At 36.7% G+C, this 27,086-nt stretch overlaps 2 protein-coding genes, 1 long non-coding RNA gene and 1 other non-coding gene across 5 annotated transcripts; all 4 read right to left on the reverse strand.

Annotated features, from left to right (window-relative positions):
- Positions 1-825: 825 nt before the first annotated feature.
- Positions 826-3,144, reverse strand: LOC141657873 (uncharacterized). The gene is made up of 2 exons (XR_012548878.1): positions 2,674-3,144; positions 826-1,447 (listed from the first exon to the last, which is right to left on the reverse strand). It is a non-coding gene; the product is annotated as an uncharacterized LOC141657873 (long non-coding RNA).
- Positions 3,145-7,292: 4,148 nt separating this feature from the next.
- TRNAS-GCU (transfer RNA serine (anticodon GCU)) lies at positions 7,293-7,374 on the reverse strand. Its single transcript has one exon. It is a non-coding gene; the product is annotated as a tRNA-Ser (tRNA).
- A 13,947-nt stretch (positions 7,375-21,321) lies between these two features.
- LOC141655754 (G-type lectin S-receptor-like serine/threonine-protein kinase LECRK3) lies at positions 21,322-22,823 on the reverse strand. The gene is made up of 3 exons (XM_074462815.1): positions 22,566-22,823; positions 21,916-22,324; positions 21,322-21,815 (listed from the first exon to the last, which is right to left on the reverse strand). Exons 1-3 carry the CDS (start codon positions 22,821-22,823, stop codon positions 21,322-21,324), a joined length of 1,161 nt encoding a protein of 386 aa, XP_074318916.1.
- Positions 22,824-23,160: 337 nt separating this feature from the next.
- LOC141656253 (uncharacterized) lies at positions 23,161-25,186 on the reverse strand. Of its 2 annotated transcripts, XM_074463081.1 has the most exons (7): positions 25,011-25,186; positions 24,726-24,887; positions 24,518-24,652; positions 23,964-24,090; positions 23,520-23,721; positions 23,285-23,425; positions 23,161-23,225 (listed from the first exon to the last, which is right to left on the reverse strand). In XM_074463081.1, exons 1-6 carry the CDS (start codon positions 25,127-25,129, stop codon positions 23,325-23,327), a joined length of 846 nt encoding a protein of 281 aa, XP_074319182.1. In that variant the 5' UTR covers positions 25,130-25,186; the 3' UTR covers positions 23,161-23,225; positions 23,285-23,324. The 2 variants fall into 2 exon arrangements, with proteins under 2 accessions (XP_074319182.1, XP_074319181.1); XM_074463080.1 differs by having other exon boundaries at positions 23,193-23,425.
- Between the last annotated feature and the right edge of the window lie 1,900 nt (positions 25,187-27,086).

The following is a 27,086-nucleotide window of genomic DNA, read 5'->3' on the forward strand; positions in this document are numbered from 1 at the left end:
GACTATTTTGTGTAAATTTTTACACGGGTGATCATATTCGGCATAAAAGCCTGAAGACCAGCGGTCCAAGTTCTCCGACACGGGTGTCGTGTCCGACATGTGTCGAGTGTCGGTTACGGCTATTTTGTGTAAATTTTTTAGTCTAAAATGAACTGTCGAAGTGTCGTGTCGTGTCGGTATCGGGCAAGCAGGTGTCGGATACGTGACACGGCCGCTAAGTGAAGTGTCGGAGTAACATAGATTCGAACCATACCCGCAAAGTAAAAACAAAAGAAAAAGGGATAAGGAAGACGAAACGAAATTCGAGGTTTTTGACTTTCACACAGGAATTGGACCACCACAAAGCCATCACCAGGAAACAGTTTGGCTGTACTGCAGTAATCTTACTCCCAACTTGAAAGTTCCTGCCACTTTACTGATTTGTTTGCTACTTAAAATCCATCTTTATGTCTTTCTTACAGATTATCTAAATCTGTCATCTATGACTTCACCCAAAAAATAATTATACTCCGTATCAAATACGAATCGGATTATATGTCTACTTCACAGCCCTTCATCCTTCACCCGAATAGGGTCCAAAATTGATCTAGTACCAGTGTACCACCCGTTGGCACAACCTCGGCAATATTGAAAACTAATTTCAGCCGAGACTATATCTCTGCGAAAATTGAGACTAAAGCATAGAGCGGTCAATGAAAGGGTCAAAATCGGTCTAGTTCCAAGGATTATTCGTTAATGCGAAAGATTTAAAGATCTTAAATAATAACAGCAAAGCAGAAGTAGATCAGTGTCAAGAAAACACCAAAATTGAATCAGGGAAACTGGTTAAGCCAAAATCAATGTTAAAGCTCATTGAAGACTAGAAAACAGCTGCCGAAGCGGTCAAATATCACATCCATTGTCAAAATTACAGCTAGCATAATTGGATGAAGACGAGAATTTAGAATGTAATATGAAAAAGGGGGGCTTTAGAAGGAGCGTAATCATAATGTTATGCAAAAGAGGATCAGTTCGACTAACTTGTTCGCTCGTTGGGTGACTAACACTCGACTCCAACTTCAGCAGCTCGACGAGGCTTGTTTTTCCTCCGGCTACCAATATGTCGAAACCCGTTGGTTTTTGTGGTGATGTCAGCAGCTAAAGTAGCTCCAACACCGTCTTCTTCCTTGACTAGACACTGCTTGTCTTTTGTGGAAGAGTTTCGTTTCCTCTTCTTAACATCCTCTACGGCTTCCTCTTCCGTTTTGGCTGCATCTTCCTCATCGACCTCGATCTCGTCCTTGAACGGCTTTTGAGGCCTTCCCCTCCTCTTCTGAACCGGTACTTTCTCTTCCTCCCCACTTCCTCCATCTTCATGGCTGCTAACTGTCAACTTCTTGGCTTTTCCCCTACCTCTCCCCATTACTAGTATCTCGTAATACAAGATTCACACTAACAAATGAGCTTCCTGCCAAAGAACAAGATATCGCAATTATATTACCATAAAATAGTCTCTATAATCACCGAAACATAAGAACTGAATATCAATCTGAAAAGAGTTATACTCCCTCCTATCCAAACCAATCGACAGAAATTTCATATTTGAGACGAGAATTTGCATGTTTTCAAATTGGGTACACAAGATATGAGACATAATCAAACCATAAACAAGATTATAATCATATAATGCAAATGATAGCTTTAAGCCTTTAACATCTCAAATTTCCGTGCTGTGGGATACAAGTGTATCGACAGTCGACAGACCACTGCATGACTCCACAGTCCACACCTCAAAATTCACGCATCATTACCATTAACATATAAGATTGACGCTGCTTCAAGACATTAACTTTGATTTCCCAACTTCAACACAATAACAACACTACCCCATTCACAACAAAACAAACAGACTGTTTCCGAATGACCCAAGATGGAAATTCAATCTAAGAGTTGCATGGAAGGACTGCTACTTCACGATATAAATAAGCGCAAACACTTTAGTCAGCCATTTTAGTCAGCCATTTTACTTTACTCCATCATAATCAAGAACCGAGAGTAAAAAGTATTTGGCTCCATTGGAAATGAAAATCAAATACCAATGCTACAATATCTCTATCATTTTCTGAAATCAATCAGAGTTAAGCATGCAATAGATATTATTACAGATGATAGGAGTAAAAATCAAACAGGCATATTTCAGTTGCATCACTTTCTTCAGTTTACAGAAAAACTTGCTAATCATATTAAAATGGAACCTTTTATGTTAAATTCAACAACGGACCTCGGCCGCACCCAAACGGACCTTTTATGTTACATTTGGAACTCGTATATGGGTTGAAGCTTTATTCTCAACATTTTACAATCTAAAATCAGTAAGAATCTCAACTTAGACTTAAAAGCTAAGGCAAATATTATCATGAACATTAAATCAGTCTTCATCAAATATTCATATGTTGAACAAGACAAATGATGAAAACAAAACAATAAGTATCAATATCAACATATTGCTATGACAGATCCAAAACTTAATGAGTCAGCAGATGAAAAATACCCGTCTTGATCATTTGTTTACCTTTTGATTAAAAAAACCGCCACAAAGAGAATAAACAAGGTAAACAAATGATTGAGACAGAGAGAGTAATATTCATTGCCAGATTTACAGCAAAAACAAATTAAAAGGTCAAATACACTTACTGAGTGTTGTAGAAAAACAGGAACATAATCTTCATAAACCCATCAATTTATGTAACTGTAATTAATCTAATAAAACTAAATAACAAAAACCCAGTTCAAAATCCATGAAAAGATTAGTTCTTTAACCAAAATTTGTCATAAAAAAAGTTGATGAACAGTAGAGGAAATATCCAGATCAAGAGAAGGAAATAGAAGAAGAAAGGTATAAGGATTGATGATGAAAGTATTACACTATTACAGCATGCAAGTTTGATAAAAGGGCAAATGTAAGATTCTATAACAAAAAAAGAGATGGATTTTTTGATGATAAAAATGATGGAAGAAGATGAGCAGACAAAAAGAGATAGAGGGGTGAAACAAGTGAAATTGAGGAGTTTGAGAAGGGGAAAAAGACACAACTCAAATTTGGAGAGAGAACAAGTGTGTGTGTAAAGGGATATTTGCTTGTTTTGTGTAGAAAATCTAAACTATAATAAATCTTGTTTGGGACGGAGTATTTATCCTACAATTGGTTTCCCTTGTGACGGGTTACCATTTGTGACGGATATTTTGTGAGATGAAATGGTAACAAAATGGGTTAGTGGAGAAAGGGGACCACATGAATAGTGTTGCAGAGAGAGAAAAAGTGGGTACATTGTGAGGTAAAATGGTATCCGTCTTCAGCTTGTGATGGATATGTCATGTCTTCGATGAGAATTTGTGTTTATCCTAAATTTTAAAACGGATTAAATACTATCATATGGATGCGGAAGTTTCATTATAAACGTGGATATCCGTCTATAATAAGAGACGTGTCGGATGAGAGACCAAATAACTCACACGGTTTTTTATTTGTCCTCACACTTGCCTCTTTATGAGAGATATCCGTCCCGTTTTTTTTATTATAGACGGATATGAGAATTTGTGTATGAAGGTACAGGTCTCATTATAGATAGCCTTTTGGCATTTTTTGGGCCATTTGCCCTATAATTTACACAAATTCTCATAGACGGACACTATCCGTCTATACGTATAGACGGATACCATTTCTCCTCATAAAATACCCATTTGCCATAAAGTGGGAAGCACATGGGGGGTGCGGCTAGGGATGGCAATGGGTACTGGGTAGGGCCTGGGTAGGGTCTGCCTAGACCCGGACCCGACCCGAGATTTTTCCTTTGGACCCAGACCCGCAAGGGTCTAAAATTTGAGGACCCATACCCGGACCCTATGGGTAAGGGTAGGTCTGGGTCTACCCGCGGGTCCGAGTTTTAGCCACTTTAGTAATAAGATTAACGGTATGGGGTCTATAATATATATAAAAAAATCATACTACTTTAACATTATGAGTTTATTAATCTGCCAGTTAATGGTGGTTGTCGGTCGCGGCTATTAGAGAGGTGGTTGCCGATCGCGTATCGATCTTTGTGGTGGTGGTTTTCTTGTGTCAGTGGTGGAGTGGTGATATTGTCAGAAGAGTTTGGTTGAGTTTTATCACTTTATGGGATGAGGGAAGAGAAAGAGATTTTAGTTGGGTTTCTACGGTCTGCCAGTATGAATTCAAAAAAGTTGTAATTTTGATTTTTTTTTCTTTAATAAAGGGTCTAAGGGTCGGGTATGGGTCTCATAACTTAGACCCGGACCCGGACCCGAAATATTTTCTTAAGACCCATACCCGACTCATACCCATTGGGTCTGAAAAAATGAGACTCATACCCGACCCATTAGGGTCCGACCCTCAGGGTCTGGGTCGGGTCCCCGACCCACTACCATCCCTAGGGGTGCCCCATCTTGTCCCCCCTACCCATTTTCTTAGAGGTCTTTACCCGTTTATACGCCCCACCCGTCTATACCAAGACCTATTGTATAATTTAATACTAGTTGATATATATTTAACTCGTTTTAAGGTTAAGACGAATATTATCCGTCTTAAATAGTACTCCCTCCATTCAATTCCAAATGGTAGTTATCTTTTTTGTACACTATTCACAAGTAAGAAGAATCTTCTCATTTCCTCCCAATATATAAGATAAAATATATTTATGTGGGATCTTGTTTTATTCATCTTTAGGAGTACATTTAAAATATCTCACTTTTATAATTTTTACAAATGTGTAACTAAAGATATTTACAAAGTAAAACCCGCCTTGACAAACGTGAAAAAGTGATAAGTACCATTTGAAGTTGAATAGAGGGAGTAATAATTTGGGTGTGAATCAAGCTGTTTAATAAATGTACTTCGTATTTTATTAGTATTTCATCTGCTTATTAAACACTTTTCTTTCTAAACAGTGAAATTTGTGAATCTGTGATCTGCAGTTGAAGTGTTGGAAACAACTGTAACAAACAGTGTTGGTCTATTTCACCTGTGAAACAAGGATGGACCAGATTTCTATAAACAAGAATCTTTACTTTTTTGACTTAAAATCATCTTCTAAAAAGAAAAAGAAAAATTGAAACTCAAATTCTTCTTAAATATAAGACGTTTATATGCGTTTTAAATAAAAATGGTCAAATAGATATCACTATTATAAGGCTAAGTGCACAAAGTTTAGTAAAAAATTGTCTCTAATTAAATGGTAGTATTTTGGCTTGTTTTAATAGTGAAATGAATATGCACGTCCTAAGCAGGAGTCTAAAGATGGAAGTAAGCACATAGCCCAATGGACTGACCAATTAGTAGATTATACAACTGGTTGTATGTAGTTTATGTACAACCTTTTCAATGTTGTCGAGTTTTGTTATAAAGTTATCGAGCTTTACTAACAAAATTGTCGAGTTACAATACAAAGTTATTGAGCTTAAGAGAAATAATTATTAAACTCAATAACTTTTTAAATTAGCTCAATAACTTATAAAATAGCTCGACAACTTTGTGTAAAGAACTCAACAACTTTGAGGCGGTTGTACAATGCTAATATACAACTGGTTGTAAGATAGTATTTTGTGTGGACTGACCCCTTGACCTATTTTGGCACGACACGAAATTGACACGGCTCAGCACGCCATAGATCGTGCATGGGCCAAAGTTTAAGAAAGAAGACCATGCCTAGCTAAGACATGACACGACACGCTTGGACATGCCCAAAATACAAAGAAATAAGGTTTAAATGGAGGAATTGCTTGGACACGCCGAAGCACGGCACGCTATGGGTCGTGGGCCGTGTCAAGGCCGCCATTTCATTTCACCGGCACGACATGAAGCCACATTTGTGCGCTTGGGCCGCATTTTTTCCTCTAGACACGATGGGCCGGCACGAGACAAGGCCCACTTCCATCTCTAAGCAAGACCAACTTAAACTTAATAAGATCATTATGTATAGAGAGAGGCCTTAGTTTAATTTACATTTCTCATATATTACATACTAATGCCCTTTTTTTTTTCCGGCTAAACTAATTTTAATTGAATTTTGTGAAACTGAACTGAATTGAAATATTAGAGTTTAAATTGACCTTAGCTTGAACTATAGTGAATGAGTATTAATAGAGCTAAACTAATATGAGCTCAAATATTATAAAGTTACGTTGACCATTATGTGAACTGAACTAACTTAATGGAGTTGAGCTAAACTAAACTGCATTAAAGTGAGTCGAAATTAAGTTGGGAAGAATATGACCTACTATTTTAAGTATCTATTACAATATTGTATACATACAAGACACGAGATCAATTGTTAATTTGTTATTACAGGTGTTTAACCATGACAGTCCGTGTCGCACTTTTAGTACTCAATGTCTTAGTTTAAAATCCGTCGAAGACAATCTTTACTTTAAAAGAGTTGAAAGTAAACCAAGTTTGTGTTAATTGTGTACCAATCTACCAAAGATGAAGTAATGCACACACAATTTGAAATTTTATTTCATGAGATACAAATTTGTTTGATTTTAAATAATTTTCGAAACCCAAAATAAATATTTGGAAATGTTATGGGGATTGTGAAATGTGATCCAAACTTATCACATCTCATATTCTCATCCACCAGTCTATTGCCATACTCCCAAGATAACTGAGACAGTCAGACAATTCGGCATAAAATTGAATCCAACAAACACACACGCAGACACGCAGTTACTAAAGACACTTTGCAATCAGTAGGCTCCATTATTTATGTGGTTGGTGTAAACACAAGCTTCCTTCAGTGCAATTAAATAATGCTATTTGAAAACAGCAGACTAAGACGGATATTCTCGTCTTAAGTTAAAATTTGTGTAAAAACAGACGCCTTATCATTATCAATCAAGGCTTGGTTTGGCCTCAGTTGTGGTTTCATACTTTCATATTACTCCCATTTTTAGTACAGTTCCTAGTTGTTATTCTTAAACAAAGTCTCATGATCCGACCTTAAAAGGGAGGTGGATTGTGACACTAAGTAGGCAAACATAAGTTGTCAAATAAGACAGTTTTGCATTAAAAAATATTATAAAATGATGCTTACATAAGGCCGAGAGAAGTGTAATCTAGACAAGATAAATTTTGTATTGAAAATTCAGCAATTGTTTGTCTTTGAACTCGTAGTGTCGACCCAATATAAATTTCTGATTAAAACTTAGGAAATGGTAAATTTTACAAATTTGGGTTAATTCGCTGGTGGTACGTCAGTACGTGTGGCGCCATAATGGAGTAAAAATAAAAAGGAAAACGTCGCCTGAGAGATTCGAACTCTCGCGGGAAAATCCCATGTACTTAGCAGGCACACGCCTTAACCACTCGGCCAAAGCGACTTTGTTGATTATTACACCTGAGTAAAACTACTTAAAACCAATGTTAAATCAGTGTTGGGTCTATTTGACATGGTACTAAAATTACTGATGGGCTAGATACTAGATAGTATTGGACTATTTTATTATACTACAAGTACATAAAAACACAACGGAATTACTTTTTCACATACGAACTTTACTCTTTCACATACATTTTTTCATTAATTTTCCATATCATACCCTTGTAGCTAAACCTAAACAAATTAATTCTTACATGTATCTTTCAACCTAAAATCGAAACTAATTGCTTGAAAAACTTGAACAATGAATTGTAATGATCTAATTAGTGAATTATTGAAATTAATATGTTACTTGTTAATCAATTAGCCAAGAATGATTCAAAGGGTCTATGCAAAAAAGAAGATTAGAATGTGAGATTCCCGTATTTAGTGGAGTCAAAGTATTCAAAGGGAGGTTGTGGAAGGCTAACTCCATTTGGCGTGAGTAACAGGGAAGTCAAGCTTATTTTGGATATGTAACTGAGAAGCCAAGAAAAGTCGAGCAAACCCTTTGAATCATTCTTGGCTAATTGATTAACAAATAGTGAGACTGTAATTTACTTCCGGCAGATGATCTAAATGAAACCCTTGATTGATATTTATTCTGCGATTATATGGGTAATATAATGTTCCAAGTAATAGCGAACATACGCAAGATGATGACCCGTGTTCTGATGTCTCATTCCACAATGAGCATGGTTGGCCGGAGAACAGATCGAACGGAATAAGGTCGGACGGAGTGAGTTATCTGAAGGGAGGTAAAGGAAAAGGAGATGAAAAAAAAATAATTGGGTGAAAGAGAAAAAAAAATGACAAGAATAAAGTTGTAAAAGACGTATGTGAAAGAGTAAAATCTGTATGTGAAAAAGCACATCCCAAACACAAATAGTAATGTAAGACAGTTTTTTTTTTTTACAATGGTAGAAAGACGTAACTACATCCTGTTTTGGCGTTTAAAAGCATAGTTACATTCAAATTTTTGTTCGACATAAAAACAAACCATATAACCAATAAAACTAGTCCTACATAAAAACAAACCATGTAAAGCATACACGAGTATATAGTAAAACGATATTTGTTAAAAGAGTACTCTTGTAATATTTATGTAAAAGAGCCTATAGAAGACAAATAGATAATTTTGTGATAACAAAATTACATTAATAGTGATATTCTAATTAAAATGCATATTGTAGGGGTTATATCACGCCTCATTGGTAAATTACCCACCTACCAATTAAGAGAGATTAAGTTACACTACAATGTTACCGCCTTACGAGATTGATATTAATTGTTGAGGGTGAGATTATCAGTGAAACTCTCAAAAGTCTTAAGATTTTGGCACATCAACTTTCAACTAACTTTTATTATTTCTTTATTATTCAGACCCATCTCAGACTTTATACATTATCCGTCAGACTCACCTCAGACTCTACTTTTCCACTTCACTTTTTTTTTTTAACAAAAAGAAATGACACATGTTACCCACTCATTGGACAATTTTTCTTTAAGGTAGGGTCAAGACTCACCTAAAGTCTTAAGTTGAGTCTTGGAATTTCCAAGACTTTGTCAAGACTAGGGTAGATTATTGGTATTCTTGAGTGAGTCTTTTCTGTCTCAAGACTACCAATAATCTTACCCCGAGATTGTTCTTAGCATTCGAGCATTCAACTTTTTTTTTTTTATTTCCAAACAACTAAGTAACAAGAGATGTATATGGACTATTTCACGTCTTTGCTATAAAATACATAATCCCAGGAAGATTAAGGTACTAAACTTGTACAGTAACAGAAAATGATTTCGGAGAAGGAGGATTAGGCACTTAGCAACTTCATTAAGCATTTGATTAAAGATTAGCATAGTAGGTCGAAGATTCAGGTCTTCTCGAATGCACCAAAGGCCAACCTTGACAAATCTCTGCAGTCTCGTCTAGTCGTTCAACGCTTCCATGTCATCATTAACAAGAGAATCCAACCTTGACAATTACACAAAGGTTTACCTTGTCTACATGTAGGTATCCCCATATCTCTGCACACCATATGAAATTGTTCTGACATTTGCAAAACCTGAGAAAAATCATTTCACTTGTTAAAATAACTGAACTATTTATCCTTGACGTAATTTCATCTTGGCTGCAAGAGATTGACCTTTCGCAAATTTGTCAGTATTTTGTGAAGAAATTGACGAGGATACAAGATAAAAGCCAAGCCATTGCTAATCAGAACTTCAGTTATTGCCAAATTTTCAGGAAGAAACATACCTATGGGACTTCAAGTCATCAAAGAATATTAGGATATTAGGCCTATTAGGGCCGACTATCATTAGGGTTAGGTTATGAGTTACGACGGCTACCGTCTAGGGTTTAGAGTATTGTCGTCTATTATATATATCGTCATGTATTCTCATGAGATCGACACAATAATACAATTACCTTTATGAACCCTCCCTTTATAAAATCTATCATGGTATCAGAGCCTCTTTCTTGAGGACTCTAGAAAACCGCTTCCGCATTCTTGCCGGTGAGCGAAAACTTATGGCGCTCACCGGCAGGGTTTTGACAACAATTCGTTAACTCCCCTAATTTGACGATACCTTGGTGTCTTCTTCTAATTCTCATCTTGATTTTAGCCAATTGTTTATCATGGCTAGAGTATCCCTGATCGTGGCATCGAACGATTTCAAAAATAATTTCTTTTGAATTTTGATTAAAAATCTTCAAATTCGTTTAAGGTGGTATGAAATTGACTGGCGAGTTACGCACTTATAATCACCCTGATGGTGGTTTAAATTTATTTGGCGTTCGAAAAACTTAGCGTTCTCCAAATATTGAAATTAACGGATAATTTTCCGTTTTACTGAAATTTGTTTAGGTCCGATTAGTGTTCCTAACAAATTATTTGATATTCGACAAGTCCGAAAAACTTTACGTTTTTGTTCGAAGAAATTTCTAACCACTACAAAAAGAATTAAAACAAAGTATTGAAATTGGCGAAAAATCGATCGCCAAAATCAATTTGGCGATCAAATCGATCGCTAAAGGTCAGTCGCGGACCTTAGTCGCCTTTTCTAGCTTTGGCGACTAAAGTCGGTCGCCAAATTTGGCGACTGACAAATCAGTCGCCAATTGGCAAAAATGGCGACTGATAGGGTAGTCGCCAAATTGGCGACTGATTAAAGGTAGTCGCCAAATTGGCGACTGATTAGCAGTCGCCAAATGCTTTTTCAGTCGCCTTTTTTGGGTGACGTAGCCAGTTTGGCTGACCAAATTTGGCGACTAATTTGTGTTTTGGCGACTACAAATCAGTCGCCAAATTGGCGACTACCTTGTCAATCAGTCGCCAAATTGGCGACTACCTTGTCAATCAGTCGCCAATTTGGCGACTGCCTTTCAGTCGCCAAAACACAAATCAGTCGCCAAAGCTACTGTAAGTTTTGGTGGTTTTTTTCGTTTTCATTGCTAGCCAAATATTTACAACCTGCATACAAACCGATGTTCCACAACACCATACATCCCAAATTTCAACACACAACACCATACATTTCAACCCAACACCTCCCAATTTCTCAAACTTCATTTCATATATTGAAAATGAAAGTTTTACAAGCTAAGCTATTCTAAATGTTCAAGTCTAAAGTGTTCAAGTTTTACAAGCTTACATGCTAAAATCATCATACTTGGAAGCCAACACCGGCTCCACTCCCCCTTGTGGACCATGCGGATCATTTGGATCGTAGTTGGGTCCAGTCCGGGTTACAACCTTGCCACCAAGTCTCAAACATTGCCATTCTTTCCTTCATTTGGCGCAATTCTTCATCACGTTTGGCATCACGTTCATCACGCTCTTTTATTTGACCTTGAAGTTGACTAATAATTCCCGGTTGATACGTGTTCTTTGGGGAATTGTTGAAGTCGATCTCCTACGCGTTTTCTCATAGAAAGCCGGTGTTGAACTTCCGGTACCATACACGTGCCCTTTCTTGAAGCCATCCACCAACTTATACCATATGTCATTATCCTGAGTTTACGGATTGGCGGCTTTTTCTTGTTCAAATGCTTCCTACAATATTAAACAAATGGTTGTAAGTTAATATGGTAACCACCTTATATACGACATTTTAAAAGAGAGTAAATTAACAAAAATTAAGTGTTACGGAAACTTACATATAATTGCTTGTCTTTTGGCTTAGTCCAAGTTCTAACCCCTTTGTGGTCAACCCTGGAATGCGTGTCCGAAAACGATTTAAATGCACCGTCGCAATCGGGCCGTGACTTCTTCTTTCCTCTCTGAATGAAAAAAAAAACATACATGTTAGAAAATCAACAAAAAATCTAACATAAAATAAACATGTTGCATTGAAAACAAAAAAAAGTGTGAAATAATAGACAAACTTACCCCCAACATACGATTCCAGAACGATCGTGAACCCGCGTAATGAGTAGGCTCGTTCACGGCGTCTTCCTTTCCTCCTCTTTTGTTGAGGGATGCTTGCTTAGACTTCTTCTGAAAAGCGGGAGTTTTGGTATGCTTTATTAAGCCTTCATACTTGTCACCTGCAATTACACATATGAAATCATAACTAATAAGTTACTGATATTATTTATAATATAAGAGAGTATATACTAATTAATACAAATAACAAAACAAGTTAATTAAATACCTTTCATGTGCTCTGGTTCCTTTGGGCGCCTAACTACCTTCCAAATCACGTCCCGATATCGTCGAGTACCGACTTCCTCGTACACGATACGGACATTCCGTTCTTGAGACGGTGACCAAGCATATGCTTGCTACAAAAAAAAAGCGACAAAATTTCATATTAGTATTTATAAAAGTATAACCTTGGTTATTAAAACAAAGAAATACGGAAAATATATACCCGAAAGTTATTGAACCACGCATCTCTTTGTGCAGGAGAAGCTTGTGTCCACGATGTAGGAATTGGACCCACGAAATTAGTCTTCGTGCTTTTCGTGACACCTCGTACCACGGAATCGTCCATAAACCTGCATTTATTTTGAACATGTAAAATTACAAACAATTATTATTTAAAAAAAAAAAAAAAAAAACAACAAAATAGTAGACTAATAAAGAATAAAACTTACCATAATCCCGCCGGCTCAAGAATTATCTTATTATCCGAAGTGTACCGTATCGGCACCCGTGGTGTCTCGTCGGTAGCGTCGGTCTCCTCACCACCGTCACCGTCTGCATCGCATCGATCCTCCCGCACAAACTCCTCCTCATGCTCCGGACGCGTACTATGTCCTCCTCCCGAGCCGCGTCCACGCTTCCTACCTCGACTGCTCCGGCCATCCGCAGTAATACAAATAAAAATTAACACAAATAATGATAAATGAAAATTATACAGACTTCTAAATTTTAATAATTTACTCTTGAGGAATACAAAATTATACCAATTTAATCATCTTCATCTTCAAACCCCTCGTCCTCAACCTCATCCTCTTCCTCATCGTCATCATCATCATCATCATCATCATAATCATCTTCATCTCCAAACCCCTCGTCCTTCCTCCTTTTCTCCTCCTCCCTTCTCCTCCTCACCTCATCTTCCCCCCTCCTCTCCTCCTCTTCTTCCCTTCTCTCCTCCTCCTCCTCCGCCTCATCCTCCCCCTAGCTCTCTTCCACATCATAAAATTCTTCCTCTTCCATGTCTTCACCATCTTTATTCTCATGTTCATAGTTGATTTCATCGGGTGGAGACAAAAGCGTTTCATTTGAAACGTTTTCTTCTTGGAAAAAAGTTGTATCAACTTGTGACCGTGCCTTTGTCTTAAAGATTGCACACCACGCATTTTGATTTCTATCATTTGTTGTGCTTGGATAAGTAGCAAAATACACTTGATGAGCCTGATGTGCAAGTATAAATGGATCATACTTAGAGTATGTTCTAGTACGATTCACTTCTACAAGCTTGTATTGTTCATGTACTCTCATTCCACCACGAATTATCCTTCCAGTCAACCTTGAATAAGACAGTTTTATAAGCTCGGCCACGTCCACTATAACTAATTTCAAAGATATCTTCAACTATACCATAGTATTCGTTGTCATCAAGAGAAGAAATAGTAACCCCCCAATTGCACCTAGCCTTACCTTTACCGTGGTTGAATGTTTGAAAATTAAACCCATTAACCGAGTATCGATTCCACGTTCTTACCATTTTTAAAGGACCAAAAGCCAAACTTTTTATCAAATCATCTTGAATATTCAACTCAATTACATGTTTCTGAAACCATGATGGAAATTGGTCCTCATGTTTGTCCCAAACATCATCCTTACTTATATTAGGATTCCTCTGAATGAAATCATTAACAAACTGTGTTTCGTATGGCTCCAAGAGGTCACAATTAGATAGCACGTAAAGGTGGGCACGATTATACTCTTTATCATCCAAATATCGTGTTTGCCCCTTTGATGAACACCCTTCATCATCTTGAGTTTGAAAAAATTCGGGTAAACTTCCGTCTACTTCATCCGGTTTCTCAACATTCAAGTTTTTTGCTTTGGTTTCTATATGTTTTTCAAAGTAAAGAGAACAAAAGTTTGCAATCTCTTCCGTTAAATAAGCATTGCATATAGAACCTTCCACCCTAGCTTTATTACCAATTTTTTTCTTCAAATGATTAAGAAACCTATAAAAGTTAATGATGAGTTTTATTAATAATAAAGTTAACATATAATAAATAGATTAGTTATTATTATTAATTTTAATTTAAAAGTAGCTAGATTATCTTAATTACCTTTCAAATGGATACATCCACCTATATTGGACGGGTCCCCCAACTTTGGCTTCATATGGCAAATGAACCGGTAGATGCTCCATGGAGTTAAAAAATGCAGGAGGAAAGATCATTTCAAGCTTACACAATATCTCGTGGTATTTGCTCTTCCGCATTTAATCATGTCATCAACACATATTGAAGAGGCACATAAATCTCGGAAGAATTGACTAATCTCAACAACTGCATTCCAAACGTTTGTTGGCACGAGGTGTTTCAAAGCAACGGGTAATAATCGCTCCATGAATACATGACAATCATGACTTTTCAAGCCTTGCAACTTCAGCTTCTTAAGATCAACACATCGACTAAAATCTGATGCATACCCATCAGGAAACTTCAAATTTTGTAACCACTCACACAATACTTTTCTCTTAGCTTTGTCGAGAGTGAAAATGGATGTTGGCTTAGACCCGTCGCCGCGAATGTGTAATTTGGGACGATGACAAAATTTCTGCAAATCTTTTCTAGAAGCAATGCTATCACATTTTTCACCTTCTACATCCATGATCATGTCAATTAGTTGCTCAAAGAAATTCTTTTCTATGTGCATTACATCCAAATTATGTCTTATCAACATTGTCTTCCAATAAGGAAGGTCCCAAAGAATGCTTCTTTTAAACCAACCGTTTTTCTGCTTTTTCAATTCTTTAAATTCTTCCTCGGTACCATCAATAGGGGATGGTAAATCACATACCGTCTTCCATATCTCATCCCCAGGCACTCGTTTCGGAGGGGCATCAAGCACCTCTTTACTTTTTGTGAAAGCTTTCTTGTTCTTCCTATGTGGATTTCCTCTCGTAAGAAGCATCTATGACAATCAAACCAGCTTATTTTCTTGCTATTGGGAAGCCAAAATGCTTTACTTTCCTCCATGCAACAAGGACATGCTTTTTGTCCTTGTGTAGTCCACCCGTATAGCATACCATAGGCGGGAAAATCATTTATTGTCCACAAAAGGGAAGCTTTAAGTTGAAAATTTTGTTTTTTAGACACATCATAAGTTTCCACCCCAACTTCCCACAAATATTTCAACTCCTCCACCAATGGTTGTAAATAAACATCCAAATTACGTTTCGGGCTTTTTGGTCCGGAACAATAAGTGACAAGAAGATAAATGGTCTTTTCATACATAACCAAGGTGGTAAGTTGTATGGTGTGACCATAACGGGCCAACAAGAATACTTCCTCCCAAAATTACCGAAAGGATCAAATCCATCCGTACACAAGCCAAGTCGTACATTGCGGGGTTCCTTGGCAAAATCGGGATACATCTGATCAAATCGTTTCCATTCTTCCCCATCACTAGGATGACTCATCTTCCCCAGAGCACGTGGGTTTTCTTTGTGCCATCTCATTTGTTCGGCAATGTTTTTGGTGGCATAGATTCTTTGAAGTCTTGGTGCGAGAGGAAAGTAAAACAATTGGTTACATGCTATTGGTTTCTTACTCTTTTTGGCCCTCTTACTACCGTTGCCTTTTTTCAACACCAAAACTGTATCTCCTTCACTTGTCTCATATCTATCCGCCCCACAATCTTTACATTTGTCAAGCAAAGCATCATCTTTCCAAAATAGCATACATCCTTCAGACATGCATCAATCTTTTCATGCGGTAATCAAGACCTTTAACTACTTTTTTGGTAGTATAGAAACTTCGGGTCATGATATTATCATCGGGGAAAGATTCCTCAAGGAACGAGGCAATGCCATCAACAGCAACAAATGGCATATTGAACTCACATTTCAAGGTAATTAGCCTAGAAGCGGCTTGTAACAATGTCATTCTGCTTCCTTCATACAAGGGTTTTTCTGAGGCTTTTAACATGTCAAGAAAGGCTTTTGCTTGTGGGTGTGGCGGTTGTTCTTCAGAAATAGTTGTATGGTCATCACTATTAAAAATAGTGGAATCCATAGCATCAACAACCATCTCTCTATATGGGTTCTCATCATTTTGTATTTGTTGGGTGTGAGTTTGTTCATGAATTGGAGAATATGCTTCTCCATGTGAAATCCAATTGTAATAATTTGGCTTAAACCCGTTTATAATGAGATGTTCTTCTACTACAATGTCAAGTCGGTATTTCGTGTTTTTGCATTTGGCACAAGGGCACCTAAGTTTTTTGTCTACCAAGTCATATTCATCTTGTTGTTTAGCAAATTCAATAAACTCGCTAACACCCTTTATAAATCTAGCGGTAGGACGTCTTTTCTTATTGGAATGGTCTAATCTTCCTTCATACATCCATGAACGTTCCAATCTCTTCATTTTAATCTAAAGAAGACCCCAAAGAAATTTAAACATTTTTAAAAAATAACAATAATATTAAATACAAAATTTAAACATTATACTCCACATTATACAATAAACATATGAAAACAATATATAAATATTGTCAATAAGTAATCCATCTTCGAATGGGGTCCTTATCACTCCAACCTAAACCCGTCAATGTACGTTTCAAGTCATTAGCAAACACACTTGTAATTTATTAATGAGGAAAAAATTCGGCAGCAATTCCCTTCAGTTCTCCAAACACACATATACATAGACCTGGCAAACGGGTCAACCGGGTCGGGTTCGGGTCGGGCCAGTTTGGCTCGGGTCATTTCGGGTTTCTCAAATTTTCGGGTTCGTTCGGATCGGGTCAGTTCATTTCGGGTTACGGGTCTATTTCGGGTTTGTTGGTCGGGTGTGTTTCGGGTCAAGCGGGTCGGGTTAATTCGGGTCGAGCCATTTTCGGTCAAAGATTAATGAAGAGAGACATTTCAAGTCTATTAGGGTCAATTAAAGTTATATTTTGTCGGGTCATTTTCGGGTTGAGTGGTTTCGGATTGGTCATTTCGGGTCGGGTCTGTTACGGGTCCATGAAAGCTCGGGTCATTTTCGGGTCGGGTCGGGTCACCTCGGGCTTCGGGTGTCATTCGGGTTCAGCAATTCGGGTCGATTTTGGGTCTCGGGTCATCCTTTTCGGGTCGGGTCAATCGGGCCGGGTTGATTTTGCCAGGTCTACATATACATGTATTCGGAGAACATTAAAGGGATCGCCACCAAACTCATTCCTCATTAATAAATCACAAGTACGTGTTTACTACCTAAATGACTTGAAACGTACAAAGACAGTCCCAAAATGGGGACTATTCAAGAATTACTCCTAATGAGTAATTCTTGAACGGGTACTAAGTCAACATCAAATCAAACAACAACACAATCAAGTACTAAATTAATTAAGTCAATCAATAGCCCAATTCAACCACATAGTAAAGGCTTCTATCCTAAAGTCCGTAACATAATTTGAACTAAAATTAGTAAATTTAAAAAGTAACTGGTAAGAGGAGGTTACCTAATCAAATAAAAGCAAAAATGAAAAGAAAACAAGAAGCAACAACTACACGTGCGGTGGTGCCTAGCAACATATGATGACAACCCCCCGAAAAGAGAAAAGAAAAACAAAAATAACAAGGTTATTCTACCTCAATTCATCAATAACATGAATTATCAAACTAAATTTATCAAAATCAAGTCCTAAAGAAGGTTCTACTTAGCTAATAGATAATTTCTCTTAATCCAAAAGACGGTTCCACTTAGCTATTTCCATTAATGCAAAAGACGGTTTCACTTAGCTTAATATTAATAATAATAAGGCGGTTTAATTAGTAATAATAATAATAATAATAATAATAATAATAATAACAATAATAATAATACTAATAATAATAATAATACTAATACTAATAATAATAACAATAATAATAATAATACTAATACTAATACTAATAATAATACTAATACTAATACTAATACTAATAATAATAATAATGAGACGGACCACCGCCACCCTTCCCCCACCGCCACCCTTCCCCCACCGCCACCCACGGCCGACCAAACCCCCACCCATAACCCTAAACCTAAACACAAACCCCCTTAATCATTCCCTTTTAATTCAAACACAAATTAAACTAAATCTAACTACAAATTAATCTAACATACTAACTACAAATAAATCTAACAAACTAACCACAAATTAATCAAACTAACTACAAATTAATCTAACAAATTAAACTAATTAAACTGAAATTAAACAAAAAAAAACTAACCTAATTAAAGAGAGTGATGGAGGCAATGAGAATGGTGGTCACGGTGGTGGAAGTGGTGGAAGTGGTGGTGGTTTGTTTTTGTGGTTGTTGTCGTCGCCAATCGCCCGCTGCTTCCCCTTCTTTTTTTTTTTTTTTGTTTCGAAAGAGTAAAGCAGGAGAGAGGAGACCGAGATTTTCTATAAAAAAAATTGGCGACTGATTAGCCATTTGGCGACTGAATTTCAGTCGCCAAATTTGGCGACTACACTCTAATCAGTCGCCAAATTTTAAAACGCGGTCGCCAAATTGATTCTCTTTTTAAAAATTGACAGCCTGGTTTATGCTAAAAACATTGGCGACTGATATTAATTTTGGCGACTGAATTTCAGTCGCCAAATTGGCGACTACACATAAATCAGTCGCCAAATTTAAAATCTCGGTCGCCAAGTTTGATTCCCTTTTTAAAAAAGACAGTCGCCAAATTGGCGACTGATTTCAGTCGCCAATTTGAAAATCAGTCGCCAAATTGGCGACTAAATATATCAGTCGCCAAATTTCGGTCGCCTGTTTTAGTTTTTCTTGTAGTGTAACGAGTCTTAATACTCGTTTATTTTACCGACCTTGCGAAGACGGAGATGGATAATGAAGACGAAGAAGTCGATGAAGATTGATTTTTCTTATTTTAATTTTATCTTGATTTTATTGTAATTTTCCAATCCTAAAGTTAGTACTATGTACTGCCTTTACGATTGCGGGAGGGTATTAGGATATTAGGCCTATTAGGGCCGACTATCATTAGGGTTAGGTTATGAGTTACGACGGCTACCGTCTAGGGTTTAGAGTATCGTCGTCTATTATATATATCGTCATGTATTCTCATGAGATCGACACAATAATACAATTACCTTTATGAACCCTCCCTTTATAAAATCTATCAAAGAAACTGATAAGTCTTATTACGACTTTAGGTGCGCTAAATCAGACTCGACTTTTCCAATTCCACCGATATGACTGGTAAGTCTTATTAGGACTTCAACTGCGCTAAATCAGACTAGACTTTTCCAAGTCCACCGATATGTCTGATAGGTCTTCTTCCTGCAATATAATAAAGTGCTCATCACCTACGTCATCTTGACTGATTCTTTAAGGGGGCGTTTGGTTCAGTAGCATGGAATGAAATGGATTGGAATATGAATCCATAATGGTATAGGGTTCTAAATCCATTCCCTCATAAACTTGTTTGGTTCATCTTAAAATTGTAAAAGGGTGGAATGGAGTTTGATACCAAGGGTGGAAGTTGGGTATGAGATTCTAGGGGGATGGAATGGAGTTAGAATTCATTGGGTATCTAACTCCATTCCAAAAGACTCCAACCAAACATTGGAATGGAGCAAATCCATTTCAATCCATTCCAAGAGAGCCAACCAAACACCTCCTAAATATTAAAAACTTTGTACAAATGGTTGATAGAAGAAATTTATACCATGAGTGCTAATTAGTCTAACATCAACAATTTTGTTTCATTACTGTGCAGTTACATCTAAAGGACGCTGCAGCTGCACACCTGAATATCATCCGAAATAGAGCAATTTACTAAGACCACAATTTTTTTCGATTTCCAATGAAGCCAACAGATGTATTTATGATGGAATAAAGCAAAATGACTCATTAAACTGACAATGTCAATGGATGTGGTTCTTGAGCTTCTCTTATCATAAACCAGAAAGTATGTCTCGTTTCAGAGCTTCTCTTACATAAACCAGGCAAGCAGGAGAATAGCTGGGGCTTACTTTAGAAATTTTACTGACTACGTTCCTACTGCTCGCAACTGCAGTTAAGATTCCATTATCAAATCTCAAAATATAAGTTAAAACAAATAAGACAGCAATCATACTAATATACTAGTGTTAAATGATGCACACAAATGTACATATATAATCCACAAAGATTAATGAAATAATAGCTGAAAGAAACACATACATGATTATATATATAAAACAGAGCTGGATTATTCATTATTATGCTCTCAAAGTGTCATATGTAATCTACTTTACAATTCCGAATCTAAACGGCTGGGAAGAATACCCAAACATCCAGCAAAATGCAGAAAAACCTGGTTATGAAAATCGAAATTTGCCCTCAATTTGCCAGAGATACTTAGGTATTAAACTTGTACTGTAACAGAAAATGAGGTTGAACAAGGAGGATCTGGCACTTCGGCAACTCCATCAAGCATCTGATTAACCCTCTGCATAGTCGGCCGTAGATTCGGGTCTTCTTGGATGCACCAAAGCCCAACCTTGACAAACCTCTCCAGTCTCGCCAAGTCAGTCAACGCTTCCATGTCATCGTTAACGAGAGAATCCAACATACCAGATTGATAGCAATCAAATGCCCAATCTGTAAGAATTGCTCTATCGCTTTCAGTTAGCTCCATACACACGCACCTTCGACAACAAATGATTTCCAACAAAGCAGCATACCCAACCGTACACATCAACTTTCATGGTGACCGGTTTATTCTTAAACCATTCAGGAGCAACATATCCTTTGGTCCCTCGTATCGCTGTGTTAGTCTGTGTTTGGTTCAAAACCAAAAGCTTTGCTAACCCAAAATCAGAGATGCGAGCATTGTAATGGCCGTCAACAAGTATATTCTGTGGCTTGATATCACAATGGATGATCCGACCGTGCATTCTTCATGCAAATACAAGAGCCCTATGGCAACCCCTTGAGCAATGTGGACCGGGATTGCCGCCTTGGCCTTGAATTACCGAAAAGATAATCAAGAATAAAGATCCGTTGGGCATGTACTCATAAACCAAAGAACGCTTATCTTCCTCCTTGCAGATCCTATAAAGCGGACTAAATTCTTGTGATGAGTCGGGCCTATGGCATTCACTTCACCGTGAATTCCTTATCAAGACCCATGAATATTCGATCCAACTTTTTAACAAATGACAAGAATGAATTACCTCCGAGGTAATCTTTCCTTTGTAAACCACACCAAATGAACCCCTTCCTACCTCTTCTCTCAATCCATCTCGTGCGATTCAAGCTTCTTGTAAGTGAACCTATGCACATTATTGTGCTCGAGAATAGATTCTCTCTGTTGTTCATCATATCCTTGGAATTGTTTTCTTTTATGCTTGAACAAAATTATTAAAATAACAGCGGTTAAAACAACAAAATTGACAGTTGCGGAACCACCCAATAAGCCTTTGAGTAGAGCATTACTCTTATATTTTACTTCAGGAGGAATGAAAAGACTGTTTGGATCGCTACTAGCATTACCGACTCCTACCTTAAGCCAAGTCACCGATAATTGCCACCGCCTGTCTTCCGTTGGAGATAGGCCACCTCTTCTTCCAACAAGCGAACCACCGAAAATGACAGCAGCACAAAAGCAATCATTCAGACAGTAGTTCTTACAATCCTCCTCACTGGAAGTATTAAGCCTTGCGTAATCTCCAAACATCAAATTTGTATTCTTAAGCTGGATCAACTCGTATTCACTCTTCACACCACCTTCAAAGTTTTCACAATTGTCTAGGATGAAGTCTGGTTTACAGCTCCCACGAATATCATTAGGATCCAACAACGAGTATTTAGTCGGGCGATTACACACAAGTGTTGATGATCATCGATACGCAAATGCTGTTATAGCCACAAGCTCCACTGCCTAAATCATTTGATCCTATCGTACATATATTATCAGGTAAAGATTTAATCTCGGACCAATCGACTCCAGAGTCTCCAGTTGAAGCTCTTGGGTAGGAATACCAGGTTAGCACCCCGTTATAATTCAGTGTTGCTCTCTGATAATAAACCTTGGTTGATAGGGTAATATTACTCATGAGATCAACCTTGGAATCATTAGTGTTGCTAACATAATAAGGATCATAGGCAAAATCGGTAGTTACATCCCTAGTATTAAGGACGAGGTTTCCATCATCAAGCAAGCGGAGCTGGAACCTTCCTTTGGTGAAATTAGACTCTGACATCCGAGAATCAACCTCCGTACCTGCTTCCAAAACCTGTGAAGGAAGCAAGGTGTCTGTTGGAAACTTAAAGGTCTCCCACAGAGTATCATTGGTGCTACTTTTCGAACAAAGTTACCGATCATTCATGAACCCGAATCGACGAGCGGCCCCGCTACTAAATTCAATCGTAGTATTCCGTGACTTCCTTGAGGATCACTTAGAATTAGACCCTCATCACCATTTTCAGATTAGTTTCGATCCCGTGAAACAGGTTACCATCATTTGCATACCATACAATTGTATCAGGTATCTTAGCATACCAAATGGAAAGTAAGAAGAGATTATCAGCAGTAGTAGTGTTATTGTTGGTAGGAAACGGGTGAAAGCCAAAGGCAAAATCGCCTGACGGAGAGAGAATTGCAGTCCCATTAGAGTTGGCTATAAGGGATTGCCCTATCGAAAATTTGCCAGTATTTTGTGAAGAAATAGATGAAGATTGCATGAAGATTATTGCTAAGTATAAGACGAGGATACAAGATAAAGGCCAAGCCATTGGTAAACTGAATTCAGATGTTGCCAAATTTTGAGATAGATTATACTGTATATAGCTGACGAAACAGAAAATTACCTACCTACCTTAATAAGACTTTAGCTGCTCTTAAGAAAAGTCTTAATAAGACTTTAGCTGCTCTTAAGATTGCTTAGTGTAGTTACTGTATAATATTCAACACGTTAGTTCAAAAGACCCGCCTCGGAGATAAGACCTGCTATTGAGTATTGACCCTTTATAGTTTGCCATTTTAGCAACTTATTAAGACCACAACAGTAAAAAAAAAAATGACATCACAATTGTGGAAAACGGAAGAGAGAAAGCGCAAGGAAATCTCAAAATATGAGTGAAACGAATATATATGAAGTATATGTGATTTGTGAAAATAAATGACAGCAATCAAAACTAGGTATCAACCGTAAGAATTGTTGTTTCGTAAGCAGTTTGTTCCTTACATACTGCACCTTCGACAACAAATGATTTCTAACCCCGAAACTGTAGACGTCAACAAATAGTGTACTCGTCAGGGTGGCCGTTCTTAAATTCATTGACAGGATGGCGGACCCATTTGGGACATATTTCACAGCCATGAACAACGTCACGACCTGATGGACAAAGACGACAAACAACAGAATCAAAACACAATCAATCTGCTGCTAATATTTTGCTATCAATAAAAATTTATAAGCTGGGACTTACAACGGCCAGGGCCATCCAAGGTAACACAAGAATCGACCTCGTATTCACCCAGATAACCAAACAACTCTGCAAAGAAGAGACGAGACACAGGGCGGCGCCCAGCAGTAGTATTCTTAGCTCGAAAGTTGCAGTGGGCCCAAAATCCATCATCAAATTCACCACTGTAGCTCCCAAGGGTCTCCTCAAGCACATAGTTAGTGGACTGTAATCAGTAAAAGATTGAACCCCACGGAAATAATTAATTATATTTCAAGGCAAATATAAAATGACACAGACACAAAGGAAATTCGTTGTCTATATTGTTTACTCTTCCGTACTTGATTAGTTAGTCGCATTTCTCAAATAAAACAAAAACTCATATATTGCCAATAAAGCAAATTCAGAACTTTAATGGATGGAAAAATAAACTATATTAACAAGAAAAAGGAAATAAGGAATACAAACATGTTTGTCGTTGTAGAATTTCAGAGCTTGTGATGCTCTAGTATGATCTCTTTCAGTAAGGTACTCCTCCTCATTCTCCTCAAGGTCTTTCAAATTTACATCAAATTTCGCAAACCATTCTTCACCACTAAAATTCCAGGACAGAAAGAATATTTGTTAGTAAGGGCTCGTTTGGTTGCCTAAATATATTGTAACTGAATAACATAAACACAAATCAACACCCATATATATGTAAGTAAAATATTCGAACACAAAACACACCCAACTCGCATGTGAAATAAAAAAAGAAATTAAAGGAGATGGAGCAATTAAAGGAGCTCGAGGCCTCCCTACTAATAGCATAAATTAACATATGGGTATCTAAACCCTCCGATTTGTGGGAAGATGTCGAGATCAACCTAACGCGGTAACCATAGTTGAGGCTTGTCACTTATTAGGAATCCTAAGATAAGATGTTGAAATAGCTATTACTTGGTTTTGGCTAAATGACCAAGAAATTCCAAAATAAGAGTTAAGCACGGTGGGGGTGGGGGGAGGTTTGGGGTCGGACGTACCTTTTGGGAAAATTTTTCTTCTTACAGTAATCCTCCCATTCAGCATCCTCTTTGCGCATATCAATACCAGGAGTATCGAAAAGGTCACTGTAATCTGGACAGACTCCATCTTCTAAAGGTGCATCCCAGTCCTCACTGGGATCAAATCAAACTCATAAAATAATCATCATGAAAGTGAAATGAATATGAAACAAATAAAAGCACGTACATTACTTCGCGAAAGGACTCCCTAATCCTTTCAGCAGCGCCAAGTCTTGGATCTCGGCTAAATTTCCTCCTTTTCACCACAGCTTTTTCATTGTTGATTACCTTTTTAGGTATCGAGACCATTGAATCATCATCATCTGAACTCGTCTTATCAGCCAGGTAACTGCAGATGATGATGATGATGATAGGGATTAAAAAATACAGTAATAATCATGATTCATGTTCGTTTGTTCATTCAATTCGTGTATTATTATAATCGCCACTTATTATGAATAAAAAAGCGTACCTTGTGTCGAGATCATTCTTCTTCTTCTTCTTCTGCTTGTTCTCTTGCCGTGGAGCTTTGTTCTTTCCATTCTCGCCGGATTTACGTCGTCTGGTTCTGCTGTTAACCCTGCGAACCATCTTCCTTAGATAACGTGTGATTTAAGTCACCAAACCCTAACAGAGATATATGTGTACTTTTTTTTTTCCGCAATTCTTCTATATATATATATGGAAAATGAGATGGCGCCACACGGTGGTACTCAATTTGAGCGCCACCGATGGCATTATTGTAATTTACTTAACATTTTTGTTTTTCTCTCCAAGATTTTGAATTTCAAATTAGTTATATAATAAAGAGTATTTTTGGAACTTTATATCAAGCACTACATCTAATTAATTGAAGTTTTAGAGCTAAATTGCACGGAGTAATTAAATAGATCTTCTAGCAATGAAACATCAAGCGTATTTTAACATGTCCACTATCTATTTGTAATCTTCAATGGCGTCGTGGCTTTGGTATCTCATGCAGTAAATGGTTAGTAGTTCTTTAACAAGGAAGAGAGATTGGCAATTGGTAAATATGTTGTGTCTTCTCCTTAATCATCCTAAGGCTCGTGTATTAATTTTCGTGTGTTAGATTCTGGTCGAAATTAAGAACAAGTGCATACGATTCAATTAAATGAGAATGTGTGATGATCAGAAAATATACATAGAAATATGATGCAACATCTTGTTAAATAATGATTTTACTTGTAATGGATCATACCTTATTATGGATTCATTCAATAATTATTGATTGATTTAACAATTTCATTCTCAAAATTTTGATTTAATTTACAATCATCGACTGATTCAAACACTCAACAAGAAGTACGTAGTTTAATTACATTTTTAGCCTTTGTAATTTTGGCGCAAAAATTAAAGGTGAAACTTTCATTTTATTTATTATATTATTTTAGTTAGGGTGGCACTTAAATTCGGTGCCACCTGGTGACGCCCTATCACCGTTTATAACATGGAACGAGTCAATAAGCGAATAGCCCAATATGATACAAATCAGAATCAGAATTAAAACAAAATATAAGAGCCCTCTGTTGATGGATTTGATGGTTAATATGATACTACTAGTTATCACCCCATTTCTTGCACAAGGTAGGCTGCTTTTGTGCAAAGTAGTCTATTCATATTAAGCTTATGTGAATTGATCTTTCTTTGATGGATTTGATGGTTAATATCTTTAGGAATGGATCATGGAGCAATGGGAAAAGAATTTCTACATCAATCAATCAATACTATATATTAAATCTAGAAACCAGGGGACTTCAATGTAATTAAAGAAAGTTATACAAATTAATTATAATATATAGTTTTAAATCAATAGCACCGTGTGATGGACCCGATTAAGGGATCTTAATGCAAATATTATATAGTTTGGCTTAAAATTAAATTATATAAAAGCTTGGTAATTTTCTTAAACATGGTCAATTTCCTTAAAATAAAATAATTAATTAAGATGATCAATTTCCTTAAAATAAAATAATTAATTAGGATGGTCAATTTCAAGGAGATTAAAAGAAAGAAGATGTCTGATAATTTTCCTAAATATTTAAAGAAGATTAGAAGATGGTCAATTTTCTTAAAATAAAATAATTAATTAGTATAAACATGCACACTTATGGTATTAATTATTATCATCATAAAATTATATATTAAATTTAAAATCTATGCAATTTTATTAAACTTTATGGTTTATTAGATGTATAGAGATGTTAATTATTTAACATACAAAAATATAATAAGTAGGTTATAAATAATTCAAGTTAGATTCCATAGTATATAATATTGCATAATTCTTTCGATATGATTTAATGCATATATGTAATATATGTAATATAAATATATAATCCTCTTAAAATTGCATGCTAAGTAGTAAAAGTAATTTCGTCAGTAAAAAAAAATTATAGTAACATTGGATATAGTTATATGATAGTAATCACTCATTTGAATAGTAAAAGTAACAATATTATCAACGAAATTAGTGAGAGTGGTAGAAACAACAACGGGAGTAGTGAAATAATCAATATTAATGCGGCAA

This window comes from Silene latifolia, chromosome 5 (genome assembly GCF_048544455.1).
Source record: "Silene latifolia isolate original U9 population chromosome 5, ASM4854445v1, whole genome shotgun sequence".
In the NCBI taxonomy this organism is placed as follows: Eukaryota; Viridiplantae; Streptophyta; class Magnoliopsida; order Caryophyllales; family Caryophyllaceae; genus Silene; species Silene latifolia.

What these genes read in the sequence shown, in the direction of transcription:
- LOC141655754 (XM_074462815.1), bottom strand. Translation starts at nt 22,823, where the DNA reads ATGGCTTGGCCTTTATCTTGTATCCTCGTCTTATACTTAGCAATAATC. An exon ending in CTAAGATACCTGATACAATT is followed by an intron (nt 22,325 to 22,565) that starts GTATGGTATGCA and finishes CTTCCTTCACAG; the next exon opens with GTTTTGGAAGCAGGTACGGA. An exon ending in ATCGATGATCATCAACACTT is followed by an intron (nt 21,816 to 21,915) that starts GTGTGTAATCGC and finishes AAAACTTTGAAG; the next exon opens with GTGGTGTGAAGAGTGAATAC.
- LOC141656253 (XM_074463081.1), bottom strand. Translation starts at nt 25,129, where the DNA reads ATGGTTCGCAGGGTTAACAGCAGAACCAGACGACGTAAATCCGGCGAG. An exon ending in GAGTCCTTTCGCGAAGTAAT is followed by an intron (nt 24,653 to 24,725) that starts GTACGTGCTTTT and finishes ATTTGATCCCAG; the next exon opens with TGAGGACTGGGATGCACCTT. An exon ending in AATTCTACAACGACAAACAT is followed by an intron (nt 23,722 to 23,963) that starts GTTTGTATTCCT and finishes TACTGATTACAG; the next exon opens with TCCACTAACTATGTGCTTGA.